Genomic DNA, 27,046 nt, shown 5'->3' with positions numbered 1-27,046 from the left:
CACAATGATTTTTCAAGGAGATTCCGAAAAATCTTCCAAGTTGCTGGATTGTCTGAATTCCGAAAAATCTTCCAAGTTGCTGGATTGTCTGATTAACAAAATGTGTGCCATTGTCACTATAAATCCTTTCCAGAATGCCAAACCTAGGGATTACTTCTTTTATCAGGGCTTTCGCCACTGTTGCTGCATCCGGATTTTTGGTTGGAAAAGCTTCTACCCATTTAGAAAACATATCTACAATGACTAGGCAATATTTTTTCCCTTCACACTTATTCAATTCTATGAAATCCATACAAATAGTATGGAACGGATATAGTGGTATAGGAAAACTTCTTTGCTTAGGTTTAAATGCCCCTTGTGCATGGTGCTTGTTACAAGTATGACAAGCTGCACAAAATTTTTTTGTGTAATTTGTGAATCCATATGTTTGGAATATTCGGTTTACTAACTGTACCATCCCCCCTGTTGAGACATGGCACTGCCCATGGCTCAACAAAACTGCATATCTAAATAAATTAGACGGCAATATTGTTTTTTTCTCTTTGGAAATGTACAGTCCATTTTCAAGAATTGCGCCTCGTTTTTCCCATTTTTGTTTTTCTGCTTTTGTAGTAAGCGTCTGCATTGTTTTCAACATGTCTAAATTTAAAATCTCAGAGGGTTATAATTCCTCATTCAAAAGTAATTTCTGAGTCTGAGGCCGCTTGCTTTGCAGCTGCATCAGCTCTCACATTGCCTTTCAAAATCCTATCCTGTTGTTTTGTATGAGCTACACATTTGCAAATAGCTACTTTAGTAGGTAACTGGATAGATTCTAATAATTCCAAAATAAATTGCACATGATTAATTGGTTTTCCACTAGATGTTATCATTCCCCTATTTTTCCATTGTTGCGCAAATACATGTACTGTAGAGAAAGCATACTGACTGTCAGTATATATGTTTACACATTTGTCTTTTGCTAAAGTACATGCTCGTGTTAAAGCTATCAATTCTGCTGCTTGTGCAGATAAGTTATGTGGTAAGGGTTGGGCTTCTAAAATTTCAGTGTCTGTAACTACTGCATACCCCACTAGATTCTTTCCTGTAGGGCCCCTTCTGCATGAGCCGTCCACGTAATATGTTACCTCGGCATTATCCAAGGGCATATCTGTGAGATCTTGTCTAGGCAAGGCTAACTGTTCAATTTCCTGCAGGCAGCTGTGCGGTGTGCCATCTGCAGGAGTTGGGAGTAATGTTGATGGATTTAATGTTGTACATCGTTCAATTGTCATATGAGGTTGGCTCAGCAGTATAGTCATACATAACAGATGTCTAGCAGGAGAAAGATATGCTACTTTTTCTTGCAGTAAAATTATGGCGACTGCATGAGGCACCCTCAATGTGAGAGGGTGGAATAATACCACCGAGGCTGAAGCCTGTACTGCCATTGCAGCTGCAACCACTGCTTGTACACAGTGAGGCAAAGATCGCGCCACTGGGTCTAACTGTGATGAATAATAGGCTATGGGGCGTTGCTTATCCCTATGTTGTTGCGTCAGCACTGACGTCATATATCCTTGCTTACAATCTACGGTCTGAAAGAACCGTTTGTGATAATTTGGGAGTCCTAAAACTAATGAAGAAGCTATCAACTGCTTCAACCTGCAGAAAGCCGTTTCTGCTTCGGGTGTCCATTGTAATAAATCTTGTGTTGCCATTGGTGTTTTATATATCAAGTCAGTTAGTGGAGCAGACTCCAAAGCATAGTTTGGTATCCAACTCCGACAAACATTAGTTGTCCCCAAGAAGGACATAATTTCCTTCTTGGTTGCTGGTTTGGGTGCTTGCAAAATTTCTGTCTTTCTATCCTCGTCTAATATCCTACCTTCATTGGATATCACATATCTACTGGCTTTTTCCAGAGTTGTAACTTACTTTTGTTCACTTTGTGTCCTTGTGTTGCTAAGAATTTCAATAGCACTATAGTATCTTCCCTGCATTGCTGCTGGGTGGGGGCTGCTAGCAAGATGTCATCTACGTAAAGTAGAATTTGACTACCTCCTGGTGGGGTAAACCCTGCCAGGTTGCTAGCCATTTCTTGTGCAAATATTGTTGGGCTCTCGCAATATCCCTATGGTAGCCGAGTATAGGTATACCTTTTACCCTGAAATGTAAATGCAAGCCAGTATTTACTATCAGGATGTATAGGTATTGAAAAGAAAGCATTACTAATATCTACCACAGAGAAATATTTCTGTTGCGGTTTTAAGTCATTTAACAAAGTATGTGGGTCTGGCACCGTGGGTGCTCTGGGTATCACTGCATTGTTTACAGCTTGTAAATCTTGAACCATCCGCCATTCCTGTTTGCTTTTTTAACCGGAAATAGGGGTGTATTACATGGTGAATCAGAAGATTCTACCAGTACTCCTTCTGTGAGTAATGCTGCTATTATAGGCTTGATTCCTATTTCTGCATCTTTCCTCAAAGGGTATTGTCTTTTCTGTGGTCTAAATGCTGACTTTGGTGCAATTGTAACTGGTCCTGCTGTTCGAATAAGTCCTACGTCTGACTTGCCTGTTGACCAAAGAGTCGTTGGTATCTCACATAAGGCTTTCTCCTCTTCTTCTAATAAAAATGCTAATCAGCTGTCCTCGCTGGATTGTAAGTGTACAGCCGGGTGCGTCTGCGTCAACCAATTCAACTTTTGTTTCTGTATCCCCTGTTCTGACAATTCTAAGTCAGTCTGTTTCTCCCATCTTGTTACCTTCTCTCCTAAGTCTGCCCATTTTACATTTTTGTTCTTGGTCAAGCTGACATGTGGCAATCGATTTGATCTATATAATGCAAGGAATTCTTGAGGTAATGAACAGCTAACTACACTGTTCCCCTCAGTATCCCAATACAAAGTACGTAATACTAATCTAGTTGCACGATTTTTGAACAATTCTTGCTCATATTCTCTATCAGGTCCTGGCGTATTACAGTAGTATAGAGTACAGTGTAACAAATGCTGTCGATCAGTGTCAAGGGAGGGGGCTTTACTGATGGCTACGTTCATCAGTTCCTCGGTTACTGCCCCTGGACCAGTCATAACTAGGTCCTGGCTGTACCAATAAAAAGTTTCACCCTCCGATCGCACCACAAAAGTATCCATTTGTCTCTGTGCCTCCATACCCTTCACAGTTGGAACTACTGCTATGCCAAATATCTGCATAAAGTCCCTACCCAATAGGTTCACTGGACACTTTGCAGAAACAACAATCTTACTTGTCCATTCGCAGCTTTCACTAATATATAATCAGGTGATTCAGAATGTTCTGGTAGCTTGGAGGGGTGTATCAGAGTCCGTGACGCTCCTGAGTCACACAGGAATTTGACTTCCCTTCCCTCCACCAGAAGTGTAACTTCCGGTTTCGTGTCTGCTAAGTAGAGCTCTAGGCTCAATAATGCTAAGTCCAAAATTTCACTTTCTTTATCCTCCATATCTACTTGCACTTCCTCTACTCCCTCTATCACATTTACATTTGTCCTCTGTTTATTAACTTCTCCTGATGATTTCTGACTTCTGCATGATGTATCTTCACTATCATATATTCAGTCCTCATCTCCCTTGTCTTCTGTGATTACCTTTTTATTCTGTTTACAATCCCTCGCTAGATGTCCCTTCTTCCCGCACTTAAAGCATTCACCTCTCTTTTTCCTTTCCTCAAAATCTTCTGACCATTTGTCAGACTGTTTATTTCCCTGGGCATTTTTCTTTCCCTTTTTGCCTGACTGTAACAAATACTTCAGCTCCGTCTTCAGCAGTGAAGACTTGCATCTTCTTTTACTTCTTGCTATTAAAATGTCTTTCAGCATGTCTAGCATATTCAAGTAAGACTTGTAGCCTACCTGTTCGATGGTCTATCATGTGCTTCGTAACGAAGCTACTGATAGGTGCAATGCAGCCTTTTAAAAATGCATTTTTCAATTGTTGTTTATACGGGGAATCATTCACTTGATTTTCAGGAACGGTCATACTGCTATGATTATTAAAACATTCCAATAATCTAGCATAGTACCCATCTATCGTCTCATTTTCCTGTTGTATGCATTGGTTAATGCAAGTCCAGTCTGCTCTAGGTTTCCATTTCTCAGAGATTCGGTCTGTAAGACCTTTCACTCTATTGTTTAATTCTGCATCACTATGTGGCAGTGGTTTAAGCTCTGCATTACGAAGATTCCAGGTGCCACAAATCATGTGCCAATCTGGACCTATAATTTGTCTTACTACTTTTTCTACTTCTTCCCCATTCAAGTGGTAACTCAACCTCATGCCTTGCAAATCTTCTAAAAATTTTGTAAAATTAACTTTCGGATGGGGGATTCCCTCAGTAGCTTTCCGGATATCCTCTGGTGTCCATGGTCTGTATACTAAGAGAGTTGGGTCCTGCCCTGCCTGTCCTGCCTGAGGATTTGGGACCTCTATAAGTGGACACATTTCTTCCTCACTCTCATCCTGTAGGTTTCTCTCTCTTTGATACGATTCTGCGTCCCCATGTATTTTACGTGCTCGGGACCTAGTTTCAATAGTATCTCTAACAAATGGTTGTGGTCTCGCTGAGACCTCAGGATAACGCGGAGGCGGACCAGCCTGTCCACTCGCTTCATATCATGAAAAAGGCAACGGAGGGGGCAGGGGCGGAGGAGCTGTTGCTATTACTATGTTATTATCTTCTTTGTCTAAAAATAACGATTTTGAATTTTTAGTCTTCTGTTCCCTACGGTTTGCTTCCTCAGTCCACCTGTGTGCCTGAGGAATGCCTAATTGGCGTGGCTTTTTTGCCTGATGTCCCGCACCGGATTTATGTTGCTTAAGGAGTTTAACCAGTGAAGTTTTATCTAATTTACCATCAAATTCATATTTGTTAACCCATTTCGTATAATACCTAACATTATCAGAACGTTGTGATTGCATATATTTTGCGTCTTCAGTTAGGGGTGGATCTCACGATGTTTTAGTGCACTGATTAAAAAGAAAATGTTACGTAACCCTTCTTATCACGTGGTACCAAAATTTCAGTTCCTTTTCACAGTTTATCTAGAATAACTGCCTACCTTATTCTGTTACCCTGATCTATGACCAAATACACAGTAATTCCTTTTGTCCCTGATCTGCATAACAAATCTTGACAACAATATTTACTGTAACCTAGTCCCTGATCTAAAACAGAAAAAAGGCAAAAATCTTTCTACCTGAGCCTCCGGTATTGAGCCGTCTTCGGCCACAGATCAGAAAGTGGCCAGCCTCTTTAAACAACAATTCAGTCAGAGGTCTTTTCAACCAAGAAGAACCGTTTCGGTAACTTCTCCTGCGCAGTATTCGACCACCGGTAGACTCTGATCTGCAGCTTTCTGAGGGATTTCCGGCTAAGAAGGACCAAACTGTTAAATAAAATCAAGAGATCAATACACAGGAGGTTCAGGTTCAAAAGCGTACACCAGGAGGCAAAAAAATGTACAAGTACAGAATTTTGTCTGACATGAAACAGGAAGTACACAGGTTTTATAGTTTCTTAAATTCAAGTTGTGCCCACCTTACTGATGTGGTCAGTCACAGGGCATCTACATCATTTTAGCTTACAGTCTTCTATTCATTAAATAATGCTGATGCTGTATATTAAAAAACAGTTTTCCTCTGGTAACAATACGGCCTTGCTTACCACCTGGTCAGACATAATGTCTTTCTGTAAAGTTACTTCTTCAAGGTTTCAGACTAGTTCGAATACAATAGCAGATTCAGTCTTCTAATACACTTCTTTGTTCCCCTGTAACACTTTCCCAACAGCTGCGTGTTATCTAGTAACACATACACAAGGCCAAATCATCCCAGCAGGAAAGAGCAGAAGATTTCATTATTTCACATATTTAATTTCCTGACCCAGCAGATAATCACTTGTGAAAAGCATAAACATTAAAACTTGCTGAGCTAGCAGCTGCCAGGGTCAGAGGTCAACTTGCTACAAGCCACACTGCAGTTTCAAAAACTTCTTGCAATTACATATGAATTCATTCTTTTTGTTATATCATTAATGGAATAAAATGCATTACATACTACTTTGCTTTTAAACTAGCACTTCACACATATTGAAATACATATTTCTCTAACAGTGAGCCTTTCCACTAAAGTCGTGGTTAGCAGTGGTGGGATTTGAACCTTTGCCTGATCTGCAACTCCATAATGGGTGTGTCTTTAGTAGCTCATGACCATTTGTGCATGTGTTATATTATCCTTCAGAATGTTAGCTAATCTCATTATAAATCCATTGCAAGTAATTGCTTTCTGTGATTAAAATGAATGGGTTAAAATTGTATTTGGACATGCTCCTCATTACTGTAATGATTGGACATTATATTTACTGTTGTCTTAATTTGTCAAAGTTTTAAATGCATAGCTACCCTATATCTGTGTGTGTGTGTGTGTGTGTGTGTGTGTGTGTGTGTGTGTGTGTGTGTGTGTGGGAGGGTGTTATAATTCAAAGATACAAGAGAGAGGTTTTGCAGTATTAAATAGTAAAATATCCAAAATGCCAAATTGATAATTATGGGTGAGATTTAGGAATACGATTAAAAGCTTGAAAGAAGTATATCCTAAAAGGAGAGCCATACCCCAAAACTGAAACACATGCATCATACAGTAATCTTTTTTTTCTGCATTACTAATGTCAGTGCATCACACTTATTAAATCATAAGTAAAAGTTATCACAGTGAACTGTCTGTAAAATAAACTAACCATTTTGAAGGATGATAATGTATTGCACTGCTTAACTGGCAGTGGTAGTCTGTTTCATATTTGTAAGGCAGTTACTGCTCCTCCTCTGGAACAGACTTCCTCTCGAGAACAAGCAATGTGATGTACTATTTTCCTTTAAGAAGGAATTAGAAAATTGAATGGTTATTCATAAATTAAATCCCAGTATGACTGGTCTGTCTTTCCCGGTGTGTACTGGCATGACGTAAATGACCATGTTGTCCAGTTGCCTTGTACATTATATGAAGGTTTCCTTATATTGAACCAAGCTAAATAACTAAATTAGAGTAAACCAAGTCATCTAACAGATTGACCAAATTACTGTCCCAGACTAAACCAAGCTAAATGACTCCATCACTAAGTCACACCAAACTTGCTAGATCCTAATTAAGCAAAAACTCTTCTAGTGTCTTCTGCACTCTCACTATACAGATGTTCGTGTTACCCTGCTGCAGTCATCACACTTGGGTTATCTTGTCATCAGGCGGTCCCACAGTCGGCCTGAATTCCAAAGTCTTGGCCCGGCGTCAGTTGCTGTCACTTCTTCCCTGACGTCAGTGCGCCAGGGGTATATATATGATGCATCCAACGCCATTTTCTTCAGTCTTTCTTGCCGCGCGGTGCCCGAAGCAGAAGCAGTTCGCAAGTGCCGGTCGGCCGACTCCTGAGATTTTCAAAGTCGAATTTCAGACCTGAAGTCTTCAATAAAGCTAAGTACCCCATTGGGGAAACTTTTCTTGCCTCAGACTGATGTCAGAAAAAGTTAACAATTGTATTTCTTGTGGGAAGCAAATACCTCATAAGGATTTTCATTCTTATTGTATACCTTGCCTAGGCCCAGACCACGATGTCACTGGTTGTCGCTTTTGTGCTAGGTTCAGTAAGCGTACTATAAAAAGACGCTTTGATTTCGCACAACACTACTTCGGTAGAAAATTTAACTACACAATGCCATCGGAGCTACCGACTACCGGCGTGCACAAAAAAATGCAAGGATAAGGACAGGCAGCCTAGACCCAAGCCAGACTCCGAGGCCTCGGCTGGGCCGGTCTCCGGTTCACCCATTTTCAGTGAGGCTCCTACGCAACCCCTGGCTACCGCAGAATTGGAACCCAAGACCGCTTCGGAGCCTTTGGTGGAGAGTGCTAGGCCGACGCAGACTTTTTCTTTAGCCCCTACAGACGACATTGCAGAAGGAGATGTCGGTTCTGCAGAAACACCTTCTGTTCCTGAAGGTGTCTTCAGACCAACGACACTCACTATAAAAACGTATCCTAAGCTTAAGACTCCTATTAAACCAAAAAAGACCTCACTTCAGTCTCCAGTTCAAGGCCCCATGCCTAAGAAACAGATGCTTAAAATGGCTGAAGATTTGCTCTCTTTAATCAGGGGTTCCCAACCCCCCCCCCCGACAAAAGGCCTAGACAAGAGGAAGATTATGCCTCCTCTGATCAAGTGTCTATTTCCTCAGGCTCCTCTGAGGACCAAGATTACTCCCTTCTCCCTTATGAAGATTCTGATGCTGAGGATTCCATTCCCTCAGCTTCTCCCCTGAAGACTACTCCTTTGGGGAAACTTTACACACTATGAGGGAACATTTTCACTGGGAGGGTCAGGACTACTCTGACTTAAAGAAAAGGCTCAGAGAGTTTCTTTTACTCCCCCAGCACAGACCTCTTGCTATCCCCCCAGTTTTAGACATTGTGGATGATGTTTACTTAGAATCTAGTTTAAATCCAGATTCTCTGCCTCCTGCTCCAGCCAAACCAGACAGATATTATAGAGTGCCTGACTCCCATAAACTCCTTTATAAAAGCCCTGTTGCTGATCCAGAGACTATCTCCCAGGGTCCCAAAGGGGCTAAGGCTTCTATGGCGAAAAATCCTGTACCCTCTGAAATGGACTCCAGAGCACTAGACAGGTGGGGAAAAAGGTTTACACCTCAGCCACTCTAGCTATGAGAGCACTAGACAGGTGGGGGAAAAAGGTTTACACCTCAGCCACTCTAGCTATGAGAGCACTAAATTGTCAATTTCACATGCTAAAATACCAGCAATTTCTAATGTCTCAAATAAGACAAAAAATGAGCACACTCTCTCAACAGTCTGAATTGAAAGAAATGCAGGATCTGTTGCATGCAGCTGAACAGGTGGGCAGACATACTTTACAATGTGGATTTGATTCTTTGGAGGCTTCCTGTAGAGCAGCTGTTACTGGGTCTGTTATACGTAGGCATGCTTGGTTAAAGGAACAAACTCTGCCTGATCATGTTAAAGCAAATCTTCTAGATGCTCCCTTACTGCAGGATGTCCTATTTGGAGTTAAAGCAGAAGAAGTCTTAAAGAAAATGGAGGATAAGGCAAAATCTATGCAGACGGTCAAAGATTTTCTACAGGTTCAGCCCCCTTGCTTCAGCAGAAATTGGTCAACAAAAAATTGGTCCTTTCCAGCTACTGACAGACCACAGAGGGGTAAATACAGATGCCCAAAAGGCAGAGGACAACCACAAACCCACTACAAACCTCAACAATGGGGCACTGCAACACAGAAGGGAGGAGAAGACAGGCCTCAAACTGCAAGAAGGCAAACTCAATGACTTAAACCTCATATGGCCAAGCAAGACTCTCTTGGCAGCTCCCTTGGGAGGAACATTAGCACTTTTTTTTCAGACAACTGGCACATCGTTACAAAGGACAAATGGGTCCTAGACATAATTTCACAAGGGTACAGATTCCATTTCCACACCTTTCCAACGAAAAGAGGAATGCCAAACCTGCCACAAAATCAATGGGCAGAGGCACAAAAACAAATTGCAGCTCTCATGGACATGAGAGCCATTCATCTGGTACCTACACGGGAGCAAGGCCAATAATTTTACTCAAGACTCTTTCTAGTCCCCAGAAAGGACAATGCCTGGAGACCAATTCTGGACCTTTCAGTTCTAAACACCTTCTTACAAATTCAAGATGCTAACACTACAGCAGCTTCTTCCCATGTTGGGCAAGAAAGCATGGCTAGTAACGTTGGACCTCAAGGAGGCATACCTGCATGTCCCTATCAGACAAAATTGCAGAAGATACCTCCATTTCATTGCAAGTTCAACCCATTACCAATTCTCTGCACTGCCCTTTGGCTTATCCACTGCACCCAGGATTTTGTGCCTGGCACCAGTAATTGCATACTGCAGACAAAGAGGAATTCAAATATACCCATACCTGGACGACTGCCTCATCCAAGCAGAAAGCAAGGACGTCCTCTTACAACATCTGGCTTTTGTAAAACATCTTCTAAGTTGCCTAGGGTACACAGTAAACGAAAAGAAATCAAAACTAGTACCCTCACAAAATATGACATTCCTGGGTGCCAGCTTGAATACAACGGCCCAGAAGGCTTATCTGACACCAGACAAACAACTACAACTGACTCAATATTTCAAAGCAATGGCAACAAAGACCCCAACTCCCTGCAAGAAAAATTCTGCAGCCTTGGGCTTCATGGCATCTTGCATACTACTAATACCATTTGCAAAGCTGCATATGAGGAAATTACAGTGTTACCTAAAAAGTGTATGGTCTCAACACAGCCACAGCTTGGACACCATGATATCTCTCATTCCCTGCCTTCAACAGGAGTTTCTATGGTGGTCACAGGCATGTCACCTCAACAAGGGTCAGCCTTTCACCTTGCCCCCAGCCAGGCAAACTATGACAACAGATGCATCGGACTATGCCTGGGGGGCACACATGGCAGGACAGTGCATTCAAGGCATATGGACTGCAGATCAAAGGAATCTGCACATCAATCAAAAAGAGATGCTAGCTGTACAGAATGCTCTGACAGCCTTCAGGAACCTCTTACATCCAGGACAGCTTACAATAAGGACGGACAACACCACAGTAATGTGGTACATAAACAAGGGGGTACACACTCCTACCCTCTATGCAGGCAAGCAATGACCTTGTGGAACACAGCACTGGCTTACCAAGTTCAGCTACAAGCTCAATTCCTGTCAGGAAAAAAGAACACATTGGCAGACGACATCAGCAGAAACATCATGGATCCCCACAAGTGGAAACTGGATCCACAAGTATTTGCAATGATAACTCAAAAATGGGGCCACCCAGACATAGACCCATTTGCCCGCCCCCAAAACTGTCAGCTAACAAAATTTTGTACAAGGACACTTCACCATCAAGCTTGGAAAGTGGACGCACTCTCATTCAGTTGGAAAAACCTGACAGTATATGCCTTTCCTCCATTGCCCCTTCTCTCAAAGGTGCTTCTGAAAGTCAGAAAGGAGAGACCACGAATGATACTCATAGCCCAGATTGGCCACGCCAGCACTGGTACCCACTATTAAGGAATATGGCCCAGGGCCCACCTTGGATTTTACCACAAATTGCCCATTTGCTGACACAGCAAGACAATCAGATTCTACACAGCCAGCTCAAAACCTTAAATTTGGCTGCATAGCAAATCACCTAAGCATCCAGCCAGCTCCTCTTCCTCAAGCAGTTATGGATGTTATTCTGGAAGCTAGGAGGCCCAGCACCAAGAAGGCCTACTCGGACAAATGGAAAAGGTTTTGCACCTGGAACCAAGCTAAAGGCCAAAATACCCTTCAGCCTCACATGCCTCAGATTATACAGTATTTAACTGAGATGTTGCACAAAGGACTTTCTTTTTCATCCATTAAAATCCACGCTTCAGCTATTTCAGCCCACTACAACACGGATCCACCCTTATTTTCACATCCACTTCTAAGGCAGTTCCTCAGAGGGGCAAAAAACATTAGGCCCCCCAGGAGAGCACCTACACCAACCTGGGACCTCAACTTTGTTCTGGAAAAACTTACGCTACCTCCCCTTGAACCAGCTTTCTCTGCTGATCTAAAGTTTATATAATAGAAGGCTGCCCTGCTACTAGCAATAACTTCAGCCAGAAGAGTCTCAGAGCTTCAGGCACTAATGGCAGTGGAACCTTTCCTCATTTTCCATCAAGACAGAGTTTCTCTATGAACTAATCCTTCCTTCATGCCTAAGGTGGTATCCAGTGTGGCTTTAAATCAAACCATCCACTTACCCACCTTCTTTCCAAATCCACAGAACAAAGGAGAAAGACTCCTGCATTCCTTGGACATTCACAGGCAACTTCGTTACTACTTGGATAAAACTAAGGTTTTCAGAAAATCTGACCAGCTCTTTGTTTGTATCCTATGCTGCAGCTTCACAAGGGAAGGCTATATCAAAACAGACCATTTCCAAATGGATAGGACATTGAATTCGTTTTTGCTATACCCATCATGAAAAACCAGTTCCTGCTACCATAAGGCCCCACTGTACCAGGGCAGCAGCTACATCTACAGCCTTCCTCAGGGGGGTGCCAACCAAGGATATTTTGGAAGCTGCAATTTGGAGTTCAGTACACACCTTCACCAAACACTACCACTTGCCACTTTACTCTAAGACTAGAGCTGGCTTCGCCACTGCAGTCCTGCAGGGCCTTCTAGCCTCCTCTAACCCTCTTTAGGTTCATAGGTTCATAGGTTGGTACTAGGCTATCATCCCTAGGGCCTATACAAGCCTAGCCATAACAATTCCCTGGATATTTCTTCCCACGCTATTTACTTCCCTGGACCCCTGTCTGACGACTCCTCCCATCCTTAGCTTTGGGATTCTACCCAAGTGTGATGACTGCAGCAGGGTAACACGATGAACATAGCACAGTTTTGTACCTACCATAAATGTAGATGTTTGAGTATTCACCCTGCTGCAGTCCAGGTTACCCTCCCTCCATCCCCTCTGACCTAACTAACTAAATCTTTACAATACCTTTCTGATGTATTTGCTTATAGCTGGAGGGATGTTGTGTTTGTGCTAAATTCCTTGATTGGTACTAATTACTGACCACCTTTTTGGGGGCACCTGACATCTGGGGCAAGAAAAACTGAAGAAAATGGTGTCGGATGCATCATATTTACCCCTGGTGCACTGACGTCAGGGAAGAAGCAACAGCAACCGACGCCGGACCAAGATTGGAATTCAGGCTGACTGCGGGACCACCTGACGGCAAGATAACCCAAGTGTGATGACTGCAGCAGGCTGAACACTCTAACATCTACATTTATGGTAGGTGCAAAACTGTACTTTTCCTTTAGCATACCTCAAGCTCAAACTTATAAATACTATCCAGTTTTGTAAAGGCTATATATAAAGTCATCTGCTCACACTGTTACTATGCTTGTATGCTTTTTTGTATAAATAGCACAAACTGTAATTTGTTTCTTTTTAAAAATGCTATGTCAGTTTTGTTAAGATTTCTGAAGAAATTATATGCAAAATTGTTAAACTTCTTATTCTCTATATGTCTTGGAGCTTTTCTCCCCGAGCCTCCGCTGAAAATGGACTTGTCCAGTTGGACTTTCCTGGTAAACAAATGTAAAAATAAAATGAATAAATATTTCACACTGATTAGGCCAATCATTGAATGCAGTGCTCTTTTTGAGAATGTATCTCACTAGGCATATCAAATGACTAAAATGATCCAGAGATTCCTAACTGAGAAGGTCATTGAGTTAAAAACCCTAAACTACCACAAAAGACTAGAAGCAGTGTTCCTGTACTTAGAATTTTGAAGAGAGATTTATGCCTTGCTTTCCAAGCCATTAGGTCTTGAATCTTTTGTATCTCCACAAATTGAATAGTCCTATAAGTACCAGATCAAAGGATCTATATCTTCCCCAGTGGATAAATAAATCAAGGTGGGGAGAGAGGTTCGTTGCACAGTGATTTTTCCCATGTTTGAAATAGACTGTTACCAGAAATTTTGCCTTGTGATGCATTATCTTCCTTCATAGAAATATTGGATGATTAGATAGGTGTTTAGAAATTCATCCTTGGACCCCTGGCTTGACTGGCCTGGCCCTTCTTGAGAGAGAAGCTTCCGTCTTGAGTGGATATTGACAAGACATAAATGGTTGTAAGACTTAATTGCCTTCTCATTCCTATGATCCTGTAGAGTACAGCCACACTGGATTTAAATTCAGGGCTGCATCAAGCAGAAACATTAGTAGCACACAATTGTGAGTGGATCTTTTCCATGTGAAAGAGTACTAAATGTAGAATCCAAAGATTAATCAGAAGGCATGAGCATGCCTAGGAGTGGGAGGGGAAAGAGAGGTGAAATGTGAGATCTGGGAATAGAACAGAGAACATGACATGAGAGAGGATGCACAATGTGACTAGTACAAAGGAGACTGGAATAATAAGAGTTTGGATTTAGCAGGATAGGGAAAAAAGCAAAGCAGAAAAGTGCTGAAGATAATGTCCATTTTTGATATGTATAGCAAGAGGTTTAGACTTGCTTTTCCTGTGGGTTAAGTTATAAAGTCCTTTTCATGCAGCAGCTTTGCTCTAGACTAATCTACAGTGAAGTATTTGAATCTCGTTTGCATGATGTATGATCTTGCCCCTTAATTGGATAAAGCAGGTATTAAAAATGGATATTTTTTATTTCCACATATTCTCTTGTGTTAACTCTTTACTTGTAATTCTAACATTTTGAAGAAAGATACATGGTTTATGTTTAGTGTTGATCTTGCAGTGCTCCTACTGTGTTTGTGTGGTTCATTTTCTTTACAAAGTAAATCTGTGAAAAAAGAAAAATGTCTTTTTCAGATTACATTTTTCATTTTAGTTTTAGATTACAAATGTATTATTTGACAGCAGCTTTATATTTTGTTGTGTTTTATAAAAATGACCTTAATTTCAGGTGCAGGATATGGTAATACTGTGGCTTTGTAACCCACTGATGTTTCTCCAGCTTTATTTTTACCCTACTGCTTAATAAAGGTATGTTGTAAGCTATGGCTAGCATAAGTAAATGTTGTGTAATATTGGATTTTGTTCCAATACCACTTCCTGGTGTATTTGTTTGCTTCTATTTTTTTATGTTGAAGAGGTGCTTGAAGTATGATGCTGAGTTTGCCCTGTTTACCTGTGTTTCACTGAAATTTGTAATAAACTTTAACTTCCAATGTTGTTTTTTCTGTCTGGATTCAACCTGTGGGCAGTCTGATCTGGCACAGTTCATATATCATAGACCTCAGCCCGTCGAGTTCCTCCTCTTCTACCCATAATCCCTCACTCCTCAGGACTACCTCAGATCTCATTTGCTGCCTTCTCTGGTCAGCAGCTTGGTCAATTGCTTTGCCAAAGTTTATCCTTTTTTCTGGTGTTTAGTGTTTTTTTTCCCTAGGCCATCTATCCTTGTGTTTGTCAGTGTGGTTTCTTGTAGCTAGCAGATGATGATATTTTAGTAGGTAGAGTAGGTTAGGATAGGGATTAGGGTTGGATTTTGTTTTTAGCAGGCTTTTCCTGCTCATTGTATTTGCTCTTAGGGATAGTGTTTAAAGCTGTTTTATTGGTCTAGTGTATTCAGTATTAGACTTTGCAGTCAAACTTACTGACTCAGATCTTCTTAATTTTTCTTTCTCTTTGCTTAGTTGTGTTTGATAGGGTCTTTAGCTTTACTTTGTATTGGATCTGGGAAAGGGATTTGAAAAGTTTGTTGCTTGTGGGCACAAGCGACACCTCACAAGACAGCCATGACTGGTGCATATATTGTTTAGGGGTTGCCCATCTTGATTCCCCTTGTACCATTTGTGAAGGTTTCAGCACTCATGACATTAACAAGAGGAGGACCACATTGGTCTTGAAAGGACTTTTACAGCTTGGGGATTCTTCTTCTTCAGCTTCCTTCAGCAAGAGGGAGATGTCTGATCGGGGTCACAAGAGGGGCTCCAAGGCAGCTAGAGGAGGCCAGAAACATTCAGCTCCATTGTCTTCATCTGGTCTACTGGATCAGAAGGTTCCAAGACCATCTACTCTCCTAGTGACTTCAGCACTGTCGACTCAGACTCCTCAGAGCTGATCACCTTTGAAGCGATTGCAGTAAAGGCAATGTCTCCTGCTCTTAGTTTCCCTAGCCCCTTGTTATCCAGAACTACACCTTCAACTATGTTTTCCCTCTTTACTCCATCATCCCTGTCTCCGACACTAATCTACGCTTCTCCAGTTTGGATTGGCTCATCAAAGCCTTCGTCAGATAGGTGAACCTCCAAGCCTCTTTCTGTGGCTTTGTCTGTTCTATCGGTCAAGAATTTAAAACCCATGGGTCGCTTGTCGTATGTTATGATTGAAGAGAAAAAGGCAGGGTAGTTCATTTATATGCTTTATTATATAGAAACACACCAGAATGGATATCAGCAACATTAAATGTAAATGAACTGATTAACTGACAGTCCATTACATACATGCATGCTTACATCTCAACCGTTGTCTACAAAATGGCAGTCTAACTTGCACGTGCTCAGTATTTATACACATGTGCAAGCCCATGGAAAGCTTCTTTAAGGTGTACATACATACATACTGATCTACATCCTCCCTCTTTAGTGAATTGCCCACAATAAAATGACATCTGAAAAAGACATGCAATTATACAGACACTAAGAAATAAACACAACGTTCATGTCCACGTTGCTGTGCATCTGGAGCATGGTCTGGAAATGTGACCTGATCTAGTGATAGCAATTAGGACTGGGTTTAGCAACAGGGACAGTCATCAATTTCAGGAGCCTTGGGAATCTTCTTAGGAACAGGGATATTTGCTGGAATGTCCTCTGGAACTGGAACACTGGATAACTCACTGTTATCTAGAGTCTTTTTTAGAGACAAGATGCTGCAGTACAGGCTCGTTCACCGGTACTAAATGTTTCTGATTCCACCTAAACTCTACTCCTTGTGATTCCACAATGTAAGGTCTTGGCTCTGGATATGTACTTTTTATGACTCCAATCCGATCAAAATCTTTGGATTTCTGCATCCTCACTATCTCCCCTTCTCATAATGGATTGAGCAGTTTGCTGGACTTCATAGTAGGACTTCTGGGACAAAAGCCTTTTCATAAGTTGAGCTCTCACTGCTTTGTTGTTCTTAGCACATGGAACCAACAGATTGCTACTGACTGGTAGTGTGGTTCTGGTTTGTCTCGACAAAAGCCTTTGCACAGGTGTACCAAAGTGTTTTATCTCGAGGGATATTTCTGAGATTTAGGAGATTCAGAAAAGCATTACTATTGTTTCATTTTTACTTCTCTAATAACCGTTTTGCACTTTGAACTGCATGTTCTGCCAAACCATTTGAGTACTCAGGGCTACTCTTAGCATGAATAAAGTCCCATTCTTCAGCAAATCTCTTGAACTGCTGGCTTGTAAATTGTGTACCATTGTTAGACATAACTTTGTGCGGACTACCATGGACTGTAAAATGACGCTTCAGCTTAGTAATGACATTACTGGACGCCAGATTAGGAAGTAGGTCAATCTCGAACCAATTTGAATAAGAGTTTACTAACACCAAGTAATGTCGACCATTCCATTTGAAAATGTCTGTAGCTACTGTCAACCAAGGTAGTTCAGGAATCTGATTTAGCTGAAGTGGTTCTTCTGTTGATGTGGCTTAGTACTATTACATACAGAACAAGATGAAAGTACTCTCTCAATATCCTTTGACATAGAAGGCCAAAGTACTAGTCCTCTTGCCCTTGTTTGATAGAATCAGTTCCTGGGTGGCCACAATGCAAAATAGGAATGTTGCAAGGATTTTGAAACCATCACTTTTGGACTTTTCATGATGATACCATTGTCAAACAAAATCTCATCTCTGTAAGGAAACTAAGGTAGCTCTTCTACTGATCAACATTGCTTTGAAGGCCATCTTCAACTGATAAAGTGTTTGGACTTCTGAAGTATTGGATCTGAGGCTGTGTGACTTGTAAGCTCATCAAGATGTGTGGAAGAAAAATTTCTCCCTTCCATGACTTCAGAATCAAGTTTCTTGTGTTCATGTTTTCAGTGGTATTTCAAGGTGATCTGGATAATGTATCAGCAAGATAAAGGTGTTTGCCTTTTGTGTAGACAAGATTGAAATTATACAATTTCAACATCATGCAGTGCAATCTGGCAGGAGCTGTATGCATAGGCTTTCTCAAAATAGTGACTACAAGTTGGTGATCTGTTTCCATTTGAATTGGGCGGCCATTAATATAATCAAGGAACTTTGAACATGCAAAATACAATTGCCGTGAGCTCTTTCTCAATCTGTACATAACTGCATCTCGGTTTGGATTAGAGTTCTGGATGCACAGGTTACTTGGTCTACCCTCTTGAAGAATGACTGCCCCAAGACCAAACTTTGAAGCATCACAAGAAAGAGTTACTGGTTTGCAAACATCATAGTCTGGCAATTCTTTTTTTCAGGACATCAAATGCTCTTTGGTGGTGTTCTGACCAGGATGTATCTTTGTGTGTCAACTCTCTGAGTGGTGCTGAAAGTTGGCTCAAGTCTGGAATGAACTTGCCTAGATAGTTAATCATGCCAAGAAAATTTAAGGCTTGAGCATTGTCTGGAGTTGGCATTTCAAGAATTGCCGTTTGCTTGGAAGGATCTGGTTGTAAGCCTGAACTGGTAAACAAATGACCAACATAAGTAGCCTGAATTTGCACTTCTAAGGATTCAGCTTTAAGATTCACTTCATGTGCTCTTTCCAGAACTTTCTGTCATGCTTAGCTTCACTATTATCTCCTACTAGAATATTATCTACTGTAATAGCACATGGGTAACCAGAAAAAAATTGTTCCATGGCACGCTGAAAGACTTCACTGGCAGAAGTTATCCCAAATGGCTTCTCAAAAATCTATACCTGCCAAACGGAGTACTGAAAGTGGTTAGCAATGAGGATTTTTGGTCAAGCAAAATTTGCAAAATGAACTCTTTGCATCCAAAACAGAAAAAACTGTGGACTTTGGCATGATACCAGCTACTTCCTCAACTGTATACATCAGATGATAAAGGTCTTTTCAGTGCTTTGTTTTGTATTCTGATATCATCTGAGCTTTTCTTATGAGCTACCACCATGGAAGATGCCCATTCAGTCAGTTTGTCATCTGGACAAATCACACCTTGCTGCACCATTTTATTTAGCTCAGCCATGACTCTGTTCTGCATAGCTACTGAAACTTTCTGGGCTGGTCTGACAACTGGGCTGACTTCAGGGTCTAACTTCATGGAGTGCACAGCAGGGAGTTTGCTTAGTTTGTCTTTGAAAAGGTCAGCATAGGTAGAGAAAATAGACTGGGCAAAATTAGAACAGTGGTCTTTTAAGCTTACATGGTGGACTTGTTAAATGAAAGTAGTCCTATTTTGAAACTGTCTCTGAGACCTAATAATGACTGTATGCGCCTTTTGACTACTAAAATTGTAAGTCATAGCTGTTCATGAAAGCACTACTGAACCTTCGTCTTGAATTTCTTCACCACCATAAGCAGCCAGCTTTGCACACTTTGCCAAATGAAGCTTCACAGCAGCATATACTCCAGCAAATGTTTCTGCTGACATAATATTGCACTTTGAACCTGTGTCAGCTTTGAGCTATATGGGTCCTCCATTTATCTGAACAGTGCAAAATACTTCATTCTTTGCCCATATATCTACTGCATTGACTGTTTCATTAAACACAGACACACCATCGACATAAAAAAATAGTGTCACAGCTTTCTAAATGATCAACTTGTCCCTCTGAGTGTTCTCTTTCAATAAAAGAATGAGCCTGTTTTCATTTAAAAAAATCTTTGGAAATGATTCCACTTTTTACTTCTGTGGCATGGGTTAAGGAGGGCATGCATGGGTGTTAAGAATTGTATCCAGAGGCTATACAATTCCATTTTTGAAAACTCCAAATTACATTTCAAACATCTCCCAGATGAGCCAGCCCATCAGAGAAGGGATGAAGACATTGAAATTCAAAAGCTGTTAGAAAATAGAGACATCCAAGAGGTCCCATCAGACCAACACGGATCCAGGTTCTATTCATAGTTTTTTTGGTTCCAAAGAAAAACAAAGACCTCAGGCCAACTTTGGATTTGAGCAGGTTGAATCATTTTGCAATGCAGGCAAAGTTTTGGATGGTCACAGTGTAGTCCATTCCACCTGTCTTGAGGAAGGCTGACTGGAGGTGGTTGACTGACCTCAAGGATGCCTACCATAATATAAAGATTGCAAGGCATTCTAGGAGGTTTCTACACTTATGGTCATGTGCAAATCATTACCAGTTCAGAGCGCTGACATTTGGTCCCACCACCACCCCTCAGGTGTTCAGCAAGTGCATGGCTGTTGTGGCAGTCTGGCTCAGGCTGCAGGGATTCCAGGTCTTTCCATACCAGGATGACTGGAACCTTACCGCCTACATGAGGGCATTGTTAGTCAGAGCCAGAGACACCTTACACCAGCTGTGCAGCTCTTTGGGAATCAGTCAGCTCTCAGAAGTCCAGCCTTCTTCCTGTGCATACACTAGCATTCATAGGTTGCCACTTGGACACAGTTTCTCAGATTGTAAGGCTTCCAGTCTCCAGAGTATCAGCCCTGCTGAATGTAGCTCTTTCTTTTCTCTCTTGCCCCCCCCCCTCCAGCTTATCTTGTTTGCAAACTCTTGGGACACGTCGGCCACCATCTGCTTGGTTCCCCTAGCAAGGTACTACATGAGGATTCTGCTGTGGACATTTGTAGTGCAAAGGTCTTATCTGGCACATTTGATGGAGTCCACATTGTGATGACAGAGGTCTTTTCTGAATCAAATAATGTGGTGGTTGAAGTCTCCTTTGTTGTCCATTGGGACACTGTTCTTTCCCCTCCTCAGAGCATGGTACCAGTTAACACCTTTCTTCTTGGGTGGGTGGGGCATTTTAAAGGGAAGCCTGTCCAGGGGGTCTGGCTTGTTAAGAGGCCAATCTTCATTTCAGTGCCTTGGAGATGATGTTATGAGAGTCTGACAATAGGCTGTTTCATCTTGATGGTTTCTAGTTGCAGTGCACATCTCAGGGAGATCTAACATATTGGTAGAGAATTTGAGCAGGAACATTCTCTTTCCATACGAGTGGTCCCGGAATCCAAAAGCTGCCTCTGAGATTTTTTTGCAGTGGTACATCTCATGTTGCGATCTGTTTGCATCTCTGTCCAAAACCAAGAGCAGTATCTGTTATGCCGTAGTTCCTCCCCAGGGACGTTCTTCTGTATGCTTGGCCACCAATTCCTCGACCTCACTGATAATAAAGTTTCTTCAGAAAACCACCCATTGCAGAGCAACTGTAATCCTCATTGCCCCCTTTTGCCCTCATCGGGTGTGGTTCTTCTTTGGCCTCATATGATGTACCCTTGTTAGGTCCTGGATCCCATTCCAGATCTCATCTCTCACCTGGTGGGTCTGGATCCTCCCAACCTTCGGACTTTAGCTAACCAAATAGTTTCTTCAGTTCCCACAATGGCCCGGAATCCAAAAATTTCAGACAGAGTAGTGTGCATTTTGTCTTCTTCACAAAAGTTGTCTCCGCATAGGGTCTATGCCAGTAAGTGGAAATATTTTGTTTGTTGTGCTACCTCTAATGGTTTGGATCCATTTTTAGCCCCTTTGGATGATATGTTAGACTTCCTAGTGGAGTTGTTTTACTCTTGCTCCAGTTATTCAACTATTAAGGTGCAATCGGCACCTCTCTCTCTAATACCCACATTGGTAGGAACAATATGCCTTTAAGCAACTTTCAAAATTTCAAAGGCTTTCCTCAAGGGTACCTTTTTATTGCTTCCTTTCATCTGAGACCCTGTCCTTCCATGGGGTTTACTTTTCATGCTGAATCTTCTGCTATGGTTGATTTGAAGTTTTTATCTTTTAAGACCTTATTCTTGGTGGCAGTTACTTCTGCCGAGTGGTTGTCAGAGTTACAAGTCCGCTCATCACTACCTGCATAAAGACAGAGTTTCATTCTGCATGGATCCTTTTTTTCTCCTCTTAAGGTGGCTACAGAGAAGAATTTTAACCACTCCATTCATTTACCTGTGCTTCTTTCCTGAATTGTCCACCAAGGGGGAATACTTACTGCATTGCCACGATTTTCACAGACAATCAGGGTTTTATTTTAATAGAATAAAATCTTTCATAAAGTCTAAACAGTTTGTTTCCTTCTCCAAAGCCCAGTTGGGCATGCCAGTGTCTAAGGTCACTGTTTCCAAGTGGCAATCTTGATTGTATTACCTTTGGGTATAGTTTGAAAAGGAAAACCCTTGCAAGGTAGACCAAAAGGTCATTCTATAAGAACTATGGCCACTTCTACAGCTTTTTTCTCCAGAGCTACGTTGAATGAAGTTTGTGCAGCTGCTACTTTGGTGGGCCCTCACACCGTTGTGTTCCACTACAAATTGGGCATTCAGTCGAGGTCCAGAGATTCTTTTGGTTCCACCATATTGTGCGAATCTCCCTAGGGTTTCACATTGCTGGGGACTCTGTCCCACAGGTCGAACCCAGATGGAAAAGACAACATCTGATACGAAAGTTGTATACTTAACGTAATGATAGATCAGTGTGCTCTTTTTCTCTGTCCATCAGGTTCAAGCTTTCCTCCTTCCTGCCCACGCCATTGTGGCGAGTCTCTTGATAATGGGACAACTGAGCTTTAAGGGTTGTTTTCTTTCTGTGTTGGGGGCCTTAGTTTTTTCCAGTTGATGTTGACAGTTGTCAGTTTAGGTAGTATGGTGCAAACTAGATCTGAGGTATTCCTAAGAAGTGAGGGATTGTGGGTAGAGGAGCTGGAGCTCGATGGGCTGAAGTCTGAGGTATATGGCCAGTCTGTGATCAAAGTCAGACACTATAATCCATGGGTTGAACCAGACAGAAGGAGAAGTCATGGATCTGTTGTTATAGTAAATACATAACTTTTGTTTATACTTAAAATCTGATTATACTGTGTAACAGATACCTGTCAAATCTTCGAATGTTACATGGTCGAGACCAAACATTCGAAATTTTGAGTGCTCTAAGATGGACTTTCAATGGCACCGTATGGTGCAGATAGGGAGAATTTCCCTTTTCTGCACTGAAGTGCGGTCTCTGTGTTGGTATATTTAAGTAGGGCTTGTCCCCCTGCCTACACTGTTAAAGTGTTTTTTTCTGTGTTTTCTTTTTTTTTTTTTTTTTTTATGTTCGAACATCCAAATGTCGAACATTTGGTTTCGACCATGTAATGTTCGACATTTTGGATGTTCAAACACATTTAACATAGACCCTGTGTAACAGCTGTAGTCTTGTTTTAATGTGTGTTACACCCAGGTCATGATGGTATGTAGACCATCTCACCCATCCGAATAAAAAGTTATTAATAAATAAATAAGTAAATTGTTAATTTCCTTTGTCCCAGGGTTGCAGTATATTATATCATATATTATTGATCCATGTATCTGGACATAATCTAGCCATTTTCTTAGGTATCTGTGATCAAGAAGATGTTTCTTGGTTACAAAAAAGAATCTGTGTAAATGAAGAGGGAAAATGCGCTATTTCCAAATTTGAATAAACTGTACTACATTTTCCCCTACAGACTGCTCCAAAGATGTATCTTGATGAACAGTTGATAGCCATTTTGGATTCTACACCAGGAAAGTGCCTTCAGTATGCAGTAATTGAAGGTAAAATATCTATTAAAATAAGTGAGATAAAAGTATTTAATCTTATGGCTGCATAGGCATGCATTATTCAAACTTTTTGAGCCTTGTTGCTGCCACTGTTGAAAGCAAAAACTTGTTCCTAAAGTTGTTGCCTAATTGAGTATTATGGGGAATAAGTAAGCATAAAGGAATTATTATTTGCACTTAATTTTCAAACTAATGCTTGAATGTCAAAGGTAAATAAAATATTTATCTCTTGTATATGTAATTGTTTTGTTTTTTTCACATAAACCATGAAAAAAAAAGAATGAATTATATGAGCATTATGAAGTGTTTAACCAGAAGCGAATGCTGATAGTGTGTGCCATCCTTTGGATGAGCAATCCCTTGGATGAGATGTTTAAACCAAGGTCTTCCTGCCTGACTTGGTGGTAGTGCAGGCAATACAATAGGTCTCATGGCAGCTATCAAAAGAGAGTAGGGTAATTTTCTTGTTGCCCTGGGCATATTTCTTCTGAGTTACTTCATGCTTACCCTCCAATTTACTTGATTCCAAGATTGCTATAAACAGCTTTATGGCGCAGAGCAGTGATAATTATTATTGCCCCTTTTTGACACAAATTTGGTTCCCTCTGATTCTCACAGGATGTCTCCCTGACGTTTAGATCCAATCTTGGATCTTCTATCCCATCCCTCAGGGAAGCCTCACCCAGATCTCCAGAATCTAAAACTAGCAGCTTGTTTCCTCCAATTCCAATGATGTCTGTGAACCCTGCTTTGTCTCAGGATGTTGTAAGGATTCTATCCACATCTCAGAAAAACTCCACACAGAAGATCTAGAGCAGTAAATGGAAACATTTTGCTCCCTGGGCTACATATCATTAAAGCGATCTTCAGAAGCTTCAGATCTGATATCAATTTTCATTTTATCCTCAACTGATGGATTCAGATCTAATCCTTGGATCCAGCTTGGCTGGTACTAAAGCTCGTGGTAAGCAAAAAACTCTCGAGCTCCTCCCATACCTATAATGCACCAACCCTAAACTACCTCAAATCTTGTTTACTCCTTTTCGCAAAAGACGTGTTTGGCCTAGCACTTGAGCTTTCTAAGATGTGTCAATTTTTCTTCCTTGAAATCATCTAAAGCTTAATAATGTTCATATTTTATATAATTCTTCATTACCTTCTTACAAGTACATAGCTATCTGATTGCCATTGTTGGTAATTTCCCACCTTTAATGTGACCTATAATCTGTACAATTCAATTGAAAAAGAAACATATCTGTTAAGGGAAAAATATAAAAAAAAAAAAAAAAACATACAATAAGCTGGTTGCATAAGTGTGCACACCCTTAAACTACTACTTTGTTGAAGCACCTTTTGATTTAATTACAGCATTCAGTCTTTTTGGATACATACCTGCCATCAATTAAAGAGACTTTGATTAACCCTAAATAAAGTTCAGCTGTTCTAGTAGGATTTTCCTGACATTTACTCAGTTGCCTGCTACAGCAAAAGCCATGGTTTGCAAAGAGCTTCCAGAGCATCAAAGGGATCTAAGAAAAAGAAAAATAATCTGGTTCCACACAGCAGTGAAAATCAATATGTCCTTCATTGTAGTAGGTAAGCGCTTTCTCGGAATAACATCCGCTTCATCAGATCAACAAAGATAGAATAGCAGTTGCATTTTTAAACACTAAAACATCCAATCAAAAATCAGATAAAATGTGCATCATAGCTAAAAGCTATGTGATAAAATACATCTGTAGAATATATAGATCGTTAAAAAAAAAAATGAATAAAACAGACTAAATGAACAATATGTACTTAAAACTGGTAACAAATACAACAGTAAAAAATAATAAAAGATGGACTATTGAAACATATTTGATAAAATATTAAAAGAGTAATCAATGCTTTAATGGCTGTGCTTTAAGAAAGGGTTTCAGGGAAACTCTGTTGTTTAAACCAGGAGGTTTATCAGCTTGAAAGCGCAAAATCCATTTCTGTTCACTAGATTCTGTTCTATTATTTATGTCACCTTCTCTCTTGGTACTATGCAGAATCTCTAGTACCATAAAGCTAAATTTATGTTCTTTACCCTCTTTAGCTACATGTAGTGATAGTGCGCTGGTTTCTTTAACATTCCTGATATCACTAAGGTGTTCAAGTATTCTATCCTTAAACACCCGGTTCGTTTTCCCTATGTAAAATGAGAAGCAGGTAGTACAATAGCAAAAATAGACAACATTTTTTGTTCGACAATCTGCATAAAAAGTAGTATCTATCTTAAAACCCAAAGTGGGATGTGTGAAATGATTACCAATATGTATATGTGTACAGGCCATACAATTCCTATACATTTATGTGCCAAGTCTGTCAGATGTTATAATTGATTTAGTATTAAAGGATCAACAACAGAGCTGACTCTTAAGTGATCTATTATTTCTAAAAGCAAAATCTGGCTGTGTGTCAATGACCCCATTCAACTCATGTACAGTAGACAGAATATCCCAGTTCTTTTTAATAATATCACATGCTACATGCACATTACTGGCAAAGGTCAATGGCATCCTTAGTTTATTCCTAGAAGTATCAATGGAAGCATCACTTGAGAAAGTATTGTCAATATTATCCCTGTTGTTAATACTAGTGGGGAGGGGGCAAAAGTATGGCTGATCTATTTTTAAGTACATATTGTTCATTTAGTCTGTTTTATTCAAATTTTTTTAACAATCTATATGTTCTACAGATGTATTTTATCACATGGCTTTTAGCTGTGATGCACATTTTATCTGATTTTTGATTGGATGTTTTAGTGTTTAAAAATGTAACTGCTATTCTATCTTTGTTGGTCTGATGAAGCGGATGTTATTCCGAGAAAGCGCTTACCTTAAAGGACATATTGATTTTCACTGCTGTATGGAACCAGATTATTTTTCTTTTTCTTGTATTCTCTGGTTTTTGCATGTGATTTCTTATTTGGTTCAAAGACTGTTTTTGTTTGGCATCAAAGGGATCTCATTGTTGAACGGTATCAGTCAGGAGAAGGGTACAAAACAATTTCCACAGCGTTGGATATACCACGGAACACAGTGAAGCCAGTCATTAAAAAGTGGAGAAAATATGGGACAACAGTGACGTTGCAAAGAACTGGACGTCCCTCCAAAATTGATGAAAAAACTGGTCAGTGAGGCTGCCATGAGACATGCAGCAACACTGAAGGAATTGCAGGAATTTCTGGCAAATACTGGTTGTGTACTAAATACTACATGTGACAACAATCTCCCATATTCTCCATGCGTCTGGACTATGGGGTAGGGTTGCAAGACTGAACCCTTTTCTTACACAGAAAAACAGCCAGGCCTGGCTAAAATTTGCAAAACAATGTATCAAATCTCCCAAAAACATATGGGAAAATGTATTATGGTCTGATGAGACCAAGGTTGAACATTTTGACCACAACTTCAAAAGGTACGTGTGGCGCAAAAACAACACTTACTTATCACCAAAAAAACACCATCCCCACGGTGAAGCATGGTGGTGGCAGTATCATGCTTTGGGGTTGTTTTCTTCAGCTGGAACTGGGGCTTTATCAGGCGTCTGCTAGAAAGCTGAAGACGAAGAGGAATTTCACCTTTCAACATGACGATGACCCCAAGCATATATCCAAATCAGTAAAAGAATAGCTTCACCAGAAGAAAATTGGAATGGCCCAGTC

The 27,046-nt window shown here is 40.7% G+C and overlaps 1 protein-coding gene across 5 annotated transcripts in view; it reads left to right on the top strand.

Annotated features, from left to right (window-relative positions):
- LOC122801110 (mitochondrial ubiquitin ligase activator of nfkb 1-A-like) overlaps positions 1-27,046 on the top strand; it is a 290,707-nt gene that overhangs the window by 65,796 nt on the left and 197,865 nt on the right. For all 5 annotated transcript variants that reach the window (XM_044070637.1, XM_044070635.1, XM_044070636.1 and 2 more), the window contains one exon: positions 23,259-23,346. In XM_044070637.1, coding sequence (XP_043926572.1) covers positions 23,259-23,346 — 88 coding nt within the window. The remainder of the gene's footprint in view (positions 1-23,258; positions 23,347-27,046) is intronic.

This window comes from Protopterus annectens, chromosome 4.part1, assembly GCF_019279795.1.
Source record: "Protopterus annectens isolate FY-2018-M chromosome 4.part1, PAN1.0, whole genome shotgun sequence".
Taxonomy (NCBI): Eukaryota; Metazoa; Chordata; order Ceratodontiformes; family Protopteridae; genus Protopterus; species Protopterus annectens.
The sequence above is the reverse complement of the archived record's forward strand: the minus strand, read 5'-3'. Positions and strand labels throughout refer to the sequence as shown.